The sequence below is a fragment of the Trematomus bernacchii genome, unplaced genomic scaffold (genome assembly GCF_902827165.1).
Source record: "Trematomus bernacchii unplaced genomic scaffold, fTreBer1.1, whole genome shotgun sequence".
Lineage (NCBI taxonomy): Eukaryota > Metazoa > Chordata > Actinopteri > Perciformes > Nototheniidae > Trematomus > Trematomus bernacchii.
Genome location: NW_022987689.1, coordinates 1677085 through 1687677, shown reverse-complemented (window position 1 = coordinate 1687677; position 10593 = coordinate 1677085). Strand labels below are relative to the sequence as shown.

At 41.4% G+C, this 10593-nt stretch overlaps 2 protein-coding genes across 2 annotated transcripts; both read right to left on the bottom strand.

The window, feature by feature from the left end:
- Positions 1-206: 206 nt before the first annotated feature.
- Positions 207-2431, bottom strand: gbx1 (gastrulation brain homeobox 1). Its single transcript, XM_034137990.1, has 2 exons — positions 1803-2431; positions 207-1179 (listed from the first exon to the last, which is right to left on the bottom strand). Exons 1-2 carry the CDS (start codon positions 2245-2247, stop codon positions 665-667), a joined length of 960 nt encoding a protein of 319 aa, XP_033993881.1. The 5' UTR covers positions 2248-2431; the 3' UTR covers positions 207-664.
- A 2609-nt stretch (positions 2432-5040) lies between these two features.
- Positions 5041-9335, bottom strand: asb10 (ankyrin repeat and SOCS box containing 10). Its single transcript, XM_034137989.1, has 5 exons — positions 8976-9335; positions 7456-7723; positions 6421-6925; positions 5775-5888; positions 5041-5239 (listed from the first exon to the last, which is right to left on the bottom strand). Exons 1-5 carry the CDS (start codon positions 9292-9294, stop codon positions 5054-5056), a joined length of 1392 nt encoding a protein of 463 aa, XP_033993880.1. The 5' UTR covers positions 9295-9335; the 3' UTR covers positions 5041-5053.
- Positions 9336-10593: the final 1258 nt, after the last annotated feature.

Below are 10593 nucleotides of genomic sequence, written 5' to 3'. Positions count from 1 at the left end.
GCATTATATTTTATGTAAACTGCATGAAATACGCCTCCCTGCATTATGTACAAAACAACGAATCGCCATGTTAAGACAACATATATATATTTTTCATTTTAGCAGAATAAATAATAACAACCCATACAACATATTTACTCTAACCTCCAAACATTAATAATTCAATCTGAATTCCAACTTTCGTATAAAGCGATTTATTAGGTCAATATACTTTACAGTTGTCCCTTGTTTGGTCATTATTTCCTTCACATCACAAATAGCTGTCAAAGCTGGTTCCTACAGTTGGCAAACAGAAAATGTAAAACGTCTTACATGCAAATGTGGTCAACAAATTGTACGAAACACAAAACAAAAAGTCAGCTTCACCAAATGAGGACACATGCACATAACCAACAGAACATTTTGGCCCTACATATAAATACTTAAAAAATCTTTACAGTCTCATCTCATAGTGCCCATTTGTACCAATTTTTACCCATTTATATTTACATATTCACAGCGCAATAAATAAAAATGACAGCATATTGCCAAATAGTTGATCGGTCTGCTCAGTCTCACCTCTCAGACAAAATAGGCCTACTCCTTCTTGTTGTGCTTCATGCGAATCAGTGGAACATAGAGTCAATGTAAGTGTTTTTCATCATTAATATTTTAGATTTTCAGTTCATGGCCTGGTCCCTTGCTCTATTTGTTGGTGCTGACTCCTCACTGCAAACCTGTTGACGTGCACCGGGATGGGCACCACGATTTTGGGGTTCCTCACCGGTTCTCCTGACCGGTTGTTAACGTTGCCGGCTTTGATCCGTTTCCACTTCGCCCTGCGGTTCTGAAACCAGATCTTCACCTGCACCTCGCTCAGTTTAAGTGCATGTGCGATCTGTGAGCGCTCAGTCAGAGAAAGGTACTTTTTACAGTGAAACTCCTTTTCCAGTTCCAGCAGCTGCTCGCTGGTAAAAGCTGTCCGTCTCCTGCGGCTCTTCCCCGCCGAGCTGCCGGGCGGTAGCACCTCCTGAGAGCCGGGCTTTAGTTTGCTCTTCTGGGACAGGGAGCCACAGTTGTTCCCGTCGGAGAAACTCTCGTTCTCGCTGTCTGCGGAGCTGTCCTCGCGGTCACTGCACGCGGTGTCTGCTGACTTTAGGTCCAGCTTCTCGTCGTCTGAGCTGTACAGTTTGGTCTCACCTAAAATGTAGAGAAAGGATAATAATCATTAGTTACTTGTTCTTAAGTTTGTAAGCCAACAGTGAAGAGTGCTCATTGACTTGTGGTAAGCTGTTAAAGATAAAAATGTACAGCCAAATTGTTGAAAACACTCCTAATAATTATAGTTTTGTACAATAAACATTAATGCAACACTAACTGAACTAATATAAGATCATTACATCTGCCCTGTGTGTGAAAACTCAGTTGTTCTGTACGTTTGTACTGCAACTAGCAAAGATTGAGTTTTAATCTCCCTAACAACAAACAATTGTATTGAACTTTTTGCTCAAATTTGATTAGTGATTCACTCAGTAATTCGTACTGTAATATTATAAAGAACAATTAAGAAATAATTCCAAAAATAATAGCTGTATCTAGAATGACATTAGCTATCATCAGGTTGCACCCCATGCATTTTGGCTTTATTAAATGTGGTTTCATTAATATATTCTAAAACGGTAACAAAACTGATTGAGATTGTTTTATCCATTTGACAGCACCTCTGAGACTAAACACACTCACTATAGGCCAACAATCTCTGTTTCAAATAGTTTTTACGCATAGTAAGTTATTCCATAAATAAGTCAAGAGGCCAAGCTTACCTGATATTGTTTGAAAAGTTTCTGAGAAGTTGATCATGTCGGAGCCCTTGTCCCGGCTGTGCAGCTCGTCAGAGTGCGGACTCTCCTGCCTCCTGGACCCGGGGTCGGCTGCGCTTAAACGGGGACCTGGGAGCTCCTGTGGCGGGTAGAAACTGTCCGGAGGATCCGAGAAACTTGGCATGGTCGTGGTGAGCGCCACCATGGAGGGCACCCCCGGTCCCAAACTGGCACAGAAGGTGTTGGTGAGCCGTCCCGCAAAAGAAGCCAAAGGCGCCAGTGGAGGTAACCCAGTTAAAGGCGAGTGGGATAACGCTTGTGGGATCATCAGAGGTCTGTACGGCATGAACATGGGGTAGCCCGTGTAGAGCAGGTGTCCCGGTCTGGGATGGTGAGTCCCTATGAGGGAATCGATTGAAAACGCCGTCGCTTGGCCTGGTCTCTGCATGTTGCAGGAAAACACTTTTCTTTATTTGGTGGAAAACTTGAAAGCTAGGTGTCCTTTTCCCACGGCGTAAAACGCTCAGTGCACAGACGGAGAGGAGTGAAAGTAGATCCGGTGCCGTGTTGTCATCCCTGGGAGAGTGGCTGCTGCTCCGGGTCTCTATCAGTGGGTCGGCCGCTTTGTTGTGAGCCCCACCGCTACCCTTTTCCCTCTTATTTGTCACACTGAGACATAAACACACGCTCCCTCTCTCTATCTACCTCTCTGCAACTCCTCCCTCCGCCCCTCTGCGGAGCGCATTGGTTATCATCTGCAATACAAGGGGAATGAAAAGGGGGAGTTTCCCTGGGGGCTCATCCATCTTCCTCAAATTACGCTTCATTTCCTTATTCAGCCTCTGACTTTTTGGCCGTCTTGAGAGGCGGTAGTTTCCCAGTGGAGACCAAATAGACGGGTCGCCCCCCCCCCCCAAAAAAAACCCTCCCTCCCCTTTTGCCAGGTTCACCATTGACTGCAAAACGGTGTGAGAGACTGTTCCGGCCCTTCCCCTTCTATAATCGTTGACCACACCAACCCAATCAGCTATTATTAATTTTGATTGATGATAAGTAATTACTCTGGATTTAAGGGACAGCGTAAAACAACGGTGGCTTTTGTTGGGATATTGGGGGCCGATGGGCATCAGAGTCAGGAGGGAGGAGAGGCAGATGTTTCTCCGCTCTCTGCCCTATTCTCCGCGGATAAAAACAATGCGTTTGGCTTCAGAAAAAGAGAAGTGCTGCAACAATTGTTCCCTTGAGAGAGATACTCTGCGCGAAATTAGATCCAGATAAAAGGCGTTTATGCGAGGTCAACTGCAGTGTGGACACATATAGTGGCCAAAGTCAAATCTGAGTAATTTGTCTGAACTCAAGGGGCATTTATTAAAAAAAAGCTGTGAATTGTAAACATTTAACGTCTTTACCGATTAAATGTCAACTAAATCCTCCTCAAAGTGTTTTAATAATTTAAATAAAACACACATTCTAGTTGTAATTCATCCCTGATCAAAAATGCATGGAGAAAAAAAAACACTTTTTTCTTTAAGCAGTGGTTTAATCGCAGATCATTTCACCTTTAAATGGCAGTAGGAACTGATGATGATTAGCCCTATTGAGTCCAGGGAGCCGGGCTCTCCAACTGGTCGTCTGATTGCACGAGGACATAAACATATCACCGGCTCTGATTAGCAGGCCAGGCTAATTCTTATAATTGCAAGTGACTTCAGCAGCACCCCTCTTTGATCTATTGAAACCATTTCCTGACATCCTCTGCCTTTCTTTTTGAGAGAAACTCTGGTGGTACACAGCGACACATTACACTTTTTATTTAATGACAATTCCAAATGTATAAGATTATAATTGTTTTTTTGTATAGATATTTGGCTTTTTAAATCTAAACGTTTTATACAATATACGAGAATAAGGCATATTCTTTTTTTTGTCAAAACACTATATATTTTAAATGACACTAATACATGTGTCGCTGCTTTTCTTCTCCATACAAGGTATATTTATTTTATTAATTCTGCAGATATTTGTGGCCATAATGATCCTTTCAATTTAACTAATGCTATTATATTTCTCTTCTAAATCATTTGACCAGGTTAAACAAGAATAAGTTAATCGGAACTTCTTGATAAAAGCACACATTGAAATTGATATAAAAAACGATTTAGCGTAGTTTCAACTTTTTTACATTTAAACGTTAACCTATATTTTCAAAGTGTGGCTTGAAAACAAAAGCTCAATAATTTTTTTTTTAGCATCGATATTAAAAAGGGTATGGAAAAACAAAACTCAGCAGCAAACTAAGGAGAAGAAAGAGAAATGTTCGACAAAATGAAATAATACAAAAATCAATGACACGGTCATGGTGGAGTATTTAATTTTTACACAGTCTATTTGTGATATAAAATACCTAATGACAACAACAACGGTGGGAATACTTATGTATATGCAAATATTTTTAAGGCAATACTCAACACAACATCATCATCATTATGTGCATTAACATCAAACCATGATAATCATCAGGTATACAAATACAACCATCTGAGCCTATTAACTATGTGCACGAGTACAAAAAACGTAAAATTATAAAATAAAAAAAAATAAAAAACACATTATTGCATACCTGCATTGTATTATAACAACTCTAGTCTATAGCTCCCTCTTGTGGTCAAACGTGTAACTGAAATAAAAGTCACAGGAAAAGCAACTGCTTCTACAAGAAATTTGTATCATAAAATGTATTTTTTATTTGAGTGTACTGCCAGTGCTACACTTTTAACTCTTTAACAGCTGCTTCTTCCTCACATTCAGCAGCACTCAATCCTCACCAGGACTCTGTCTAACACAGGCTACACTACAGTGGCGGTTCTAGACCAATTTGACTGGGGGGGGCCAGGCTGGGGCCAGTTATTTTCTGAGGGGCACAATAAATGCAGGACGAAAAAGACAAAGACAGTATGAAGTAATTGCGCATAAGAAAACAATGCAATACAGTTATTGGCATTTGTTTCAGTACACATATTTATTTCAGATACTTATAGTTACAGTTTTTACGCTCTAATCATGGGTCCGACTAGAATGACAAATAGCGTTAGTTCCACCTAATCCGTCAGCCAAGAAATCGTTTAATCATATACTTTTTCTTTTATTCTTTTCATTTTCAGGGGGGCCACAGGGGGGTCCAAAGTCAGTGTTAGGGGGGCACTGCCCCCCCCCCCCCCCAGAACCGCCCCTGGCTACACACACACACAGTGTTCTCAGTGGACATAGTCTCTGTACTCCAGCAGCAGGTAGTTCTTGATGAAGGTGGGCAGGTCCAGTTCAGGGACCACTTTGTGCACCCGGAGCTCCAGGAAGCTCCTGATCCTGCAGCGGGCCAAGTGCTGCAGGGAGCGAGGGCTCCGCTCCAAAGAGAAGACAGACTCATAAAACTCTTTGTGCTCCTGTGTGATAAAAAAAACAACACAAATTACCCTGAGATCACATCATATTATTTGTCACAATTTAGAGCAAATCATGGCATGGCAGCGCTTCATATTAATACCAATGATTAAACAAGTAATCTACCATTTGCAATGTTCTCCTGCGGATTAGAGCCTTTTTGAATATTAAATATTGCTCATACTCTCTACAGCTATAATAACCCTGCAAAACTTGGCAACATTTTTTTCAGCATGTTTTGATACATGTATAACCCTTTTGTAAATGAATGTTGTACCTAAAGGCCTTCCATACTTCAGAGTTGAACACTGAAAATATATAAATGAGCTGTCAAACTATTAGAGGACATTTATTTATTTGTATGCATTGATTTAAATGGTGCTGCCTAGTAGTTCCAGTAAATACCATTAATAAATTAAAGTAAAGAAAAAGGAAAATATTTGAAGATCTGAAATTTAGAAAACATTAAAAACATTTGTTCTAAAACACCCACTCTGGTTATATTCAACTCTTGAGTTTATTATTTCGTAAGCTTGCCTTTAACACCTCCGGTGACACAGCCTCGACCCAGGTGTCGTTGACTTTGAGGCTACTGTAGGCATTCAGAAGAACCTCGATGGTGCGTGGAGATCCACAGCAGTGCTTCAAAACCTTCAAAGAAACACCACAACACAGAGGATAGATTCAGATAATCATCATTTAAGTTCATGAGCGAGCTTGTGACTCCATAGAACTGAAGAAATAAAGTAATTAAACACTTGTGAAATGAACAGATTGGTCTTCCCTCCAGGGGTTTAACTGGAAATTATGCAATTAGTGCTAATTAATCTCCTATTAACACTTGCCTAATTAGGAACCAGGCATTTTGTCTAGTGCACGTGGGTTCACTGATGGTTGTAGTCTGTTTCCCGCAGAGAGTGCAACACTTCATGTTGTGTCATGAAATGGGAATGATTTGAATGTGAAGTTGTGAAGTCTGGAATATTTCAAGGAACAGTTTTAGTGCTTCTTTCTCAAGGTGTTACATGTGCAGTTATAGTGCTAATTATGCAAAATGAGACACCTTGATGAAAAATTGGTTCATGCTGTAAATACACACTCCTACGAACCGATCTGGATTTCTGAATTAATGTGCAAACATTCTATGTTCTAGTATTTTAACATCACATCTTTAATTTCCTACCATTGGCAGAGCTCCAGGCCACACCCGGATAGAGCCGTGGTTGAGCAGAGCCCGGACGATCCTCTCGGGGTGATAGGACACCTTGTAGCACACCACCTTCAGGATGTTGTGCATGGGAGCTTCCCCCCCGTAGTCCATGTCATTAACGCAGGCACCATGAGCCAGCAGCAGATCCACTATGTCTGGGTTTACATTCTTACAGGCCATGTGCAGAGGACTGTGTTTGTCCTGGTCCTTGGTCTGGACGTTGGCCCCGGCCCCCAGCAGCATCTGGCAAACCTTGAGGTAACTTTCAAGCTCCTGCAGCTCCTGGGGTTGTGAACAAGCAGCGTTCAGAGGCGTGAGACCCTCACTGTTCTGTTTGTCCACAGCAGCTCCATAGCGCAGGTAGAGCTCAGTGTGGTCTGAGAGGCTGTTACTGGCTGCCACGTGCAAGGGAGTGTCGTCTTCATCCACGGTGCGACCATTAATAGCTGCTCCGTACTGAAGGAGGTACTTGGCACATCTACAGACAGAAGAACAGAAGCTTGTTTTGTATTGTAATACGACTTGTGTTCCCATGTAAACACTGGATCAGAGGTCTCCATCCTTTTTGTCTGACTCACAGTCTTATTATTAGATGAACTATTTAAACATGTGTTCCAAATGTGATGTTCCAAAAGATTTCAAACCGGATAATATGAAACAATTTATTTTATATAAAAGTGATGCGATCATTTAAACATACAAGACAGTAATCCTGAATAGAAAAAAGATGAAATGCTTTTGGAGTAATAAGGCCACACGTGTTTTTCAATATCTGCTACTGATAAGCAATCGTTAGGTAGATTATCGGTTTACTGATCTAAAATAACACAGTCTTCCTTTTAAAAAAGTGAAATTGATTCATTGACATTCAGAGCCTTTGCAGCAAGTCTGGTCCAACCAGTAGCTTATTACGGCTAATGTTAGAAAATGCCAAGTTTAAGTTGTGGCATGAATGTCATTACTCACATTCTGTTTCATTTTGTTCCACTTTTGTTCTTCTTTACTCACTCAAAGGATTCAGGGCTTGTGCAGAAGTGCAAAGGCATGAGGCCGTCTTCAGTGACAGCGTTGGCGTTGGCTCCATGGATCAGCAGCAGTTTGGTGCACTCGGGCTGGCAGTTCTCACAGGACACGTGCAGGGCGGTGGTGCCCCCTGGGGCCAGGTCCACATTGGCCCCCCGCTGCAGCAGCAGTCTCAGGCACTCTGAGAAGCCTCTGCCAGCTGTGATGTGAAGCGGTGTGGTCAGCTCCTGCTCGTAAGTCAGTGACCATAGTCCTGCCAACAGAGAGTGCAATGTGATGCCAACATTGTGCCCAACCCTTCATTACTGCAGATATTCAAGGGTGTTTTTACAATGAAGCACTTTATATCATAACATGTTCAGTAACTGCTTGACTCTTTTCAATACTCACTAAAAGCCCCTGGTATGCTCAATAAAAGTAAGACTTGTTTGCATAACTGTAGACAGTTTGATATATCAACAAAGTTACAACATAACCTACTCAGTCCTCTGTAGTTAAATCTGAAGTTCTTCCATTCGTCTATGTTGCTGGTGTCATAAACAGCATCAATAAGGTACTCATACTCGTCGTCGTCCAAGATGCTGAAAACGGTCAGCTTATCACCCACAAGCAAAGAGTTCCAAAACTGCAGGACACAACCCGAGGCCCTGGATGTGGCTATCACGTCGTTGCGGTACTTCTTGGGTTTGTGCCATCTCACTTTAGGTGCTATGTAAGCCATACTGGTACTAAATAGATTGTTTTAAACTTTTTTGACAGGCTGGGTTCTCCAGAAGGAAAAACACGTTTATGCAGGTTGTTTGCGCAGATAGGGCTATTTCAGGGTGGTTGATATGTGATATTCAACTTGACCCAGTAAACGCTGCCAGTGAAGGCATGGGAGCCAATGACTGGTGTGTTGCATGTCACCTGCCTATACTGATTAAGCTAATTCACTGAAGTCAAAGAGCATTGACCTCCTGCACCCAAAATGTGAAAAGGGAAAAACTTTTTTATGACAAATGATCTTTTGTAACATCTTATATTAAAGGGTATTTTATGTCCTGTATTCAGCGATAGGCCACATTTAAATCCAACTCTCTCTCTGTTTATGTGTTTCTAAAAATATTGCCTTGTGTTCTGTTTCAGTGTGTCTATAAATACTGGGTACGGGTGAGAAGCACCAGGTACAACTCTTTACTTTCTATCTATTCTTTTCTCTCTATATATATTTTTTTAATTTTTTAACTTTTTAATGTTATTTTATTTCTATTTCAGAAATATTTTGGATTGTTTATTTCTAGTGTGTAAATTGCCTTGTCTTTTTATGCTGCTGCAACGCAAACATTTCCCAAATTAGGATCAATAGTACTTATTATTATTTGATCTTATCCCACATGTGAAAGTCTCTCACATCAGTTAATTGTGGCAGCTCATCTCCAGGGAATACAATGAATCTATCTAGCTCTGCTATATACATTCCTGGATTAATATCTAATGAGGACATACTGTATGTTGTCTCCTACCTTCCCCTGTGGAGACCCAGCGCATGTCCCCTCCCTGTGGCTCAATGATGAGGTTTGTTGAGGATCCTCTAGGAAAGAGTTGCTGCATAGCCTGCAGGTCTCCCGTGTAAAGAGCGTTCTGGATGACCAGGTCGTGGCAGATTGCTGGTGGCATGGTGGTCCTCAGCAGTGTCCTCTCCCTGATTTCCTTCTGCAGCATATAGCTATTGAAGTGATGGGTAGCCAGCTGCTTTTTGTGCTTGTGTCTCGCCAGCATGTCCTCATCAAGTTCGAGAGAGCGCAAGGCCATAGATGTGAAGACAAAGCTGCCTTGAGACATGCTTAAAATCTATTCTCACGAATAAAAGTGTGAAAAGTTAAGTGAGAGAGCTGGCTATAAAGGCCTGTCTCTCTGTCTCTGTCTCTGTTGTTCCTTTCTCTCTGTCTAATGTCCACTATGTGCCTGCCGGCTGTTCACAGGGTCAGTTCAAAGAGTTGTTTTGGTGTTCGGTATGAGACCCTCCCCTGCAGTGTGACAAGTTGTGCTATTTTTATGTCTCACATGTAGACACTCGAGCCTCTTCTATTTGCCTCAGGCAAAGTTACAGCCATGAAGGGTCCCTGTCAGGCCTTCAAGTGTCAAATTAGTTTACTAAACGCACAATACTTGCTGTTTGGGATGTGATAGAACAAATGATTAAATCACAGAGTATCATATTTGACATAACTTCAATAACCAGCAAATGGGAGGAGTGTTTCTACATAAAACATATAGCTAACTTTATATTTATAGATTTTATACTTAACATACTGCCTATTCCAGAAATTGGCAATATTAAGGGTGAGGTAGTTGGATTCACCCTTACCATTCCTAGCATATGTTCAATGTTGAACTTCAAAAAATAATGAAAAGTAGCAGACAACTTCTTATGTCCTGACAAGGGCAAATAAGAATGGCCTGTAAGCCCATGTGAGTATGTGTTTGCAAAATGTATTTTTCTGCTCAGTGTTTTTTCCGTTCAAGAGCCTTAATGGATTTTATGTATCCACATGGCTCCCTGCATTAGAACATTAGGCTGAATGACTGGCAACCGCTGTGTCACTCTGCCCCACGTGTAGTGTTCTGATGGCGGAGGGACGGCGCATAATTAAGCCTCTTAAGCCTACTCACTAGGCATCTGACAAACATCTCATATGAGTGATGGACCGTCATTTTCCAATGCTAGAAGTTCCATCCAGTAGCAAAATCCCATTCCATCTTTTAGCTTTCTAGACACCAAGGAAAGATTTTCATGGCCTTGGAAGGATTGCCTTTAAGTCGTTTGAGAATGATTAACTTGCTCATATATCTCTATCCATTAAAATGTGCTATAATGGATGCACAATGTCTAAAAACAAACACGTTTTCATGTATGTTTATCCACCTCTGTGAGTCCATCAAGGTGCCTGTAAGCTCTGTGCAAAACAAGGTCTGCACTGCAGGTGAAGAAGAATACGATATTTGTGAAGAGGTTTACCTTCTTTCCCATTTGAAAACACGGAAGCATCGCTGCATCTCATCTATACCTTAACGACTGTTCTGGTATGGAAATCAAGGTCATTTATTTTATGTTACAGTTTGGTAATAGATGCCACATTA

What these genes read in the sequence shown, in the direction of transcription:
- gbx1 (XM_034137990.1), bottom strand. Translation starts at nt 2,247, where the DNA reads ATGCAGAGACCAGGCCAAGCGACGGCGTTTTCAATCGATTCCCTCATA. An exon ending in AACTTTTCAAACAATATCAG is followed by an intron (nt 1,180 to 1,802) that starts GTAAGCTTGGCC and finishes TCTACATTTTAG; the next exon opens with GTGAGACCAAACTGTACAGC.
- asb10 (XM_034137989.1), bottom strand. Translation starts at nt 9,294, where the DNA reads ATGTCTCAAGGCAGCTTTGTCTTCACATCTATGGCCTTGCGCTCTCTC. An exon ending in CTGGGTCTCCACAGGGGAAG is followed by an intron (nt 7,724 to 8,975) that starts GTAGGAGACAAC and finishes CTCTGTTGGCAG; the next exon opens with GACTATGGTCACTGACTTAC. An exon ending in TGTCACCGGAGGTGTTAAAG is followed by an intron (nt 5,240 to 5,774) that starts GCAAGCTTACGA and finishes TTTATCACACAG; the next exon opens with GAGCACAAAGAGTTTTATGA.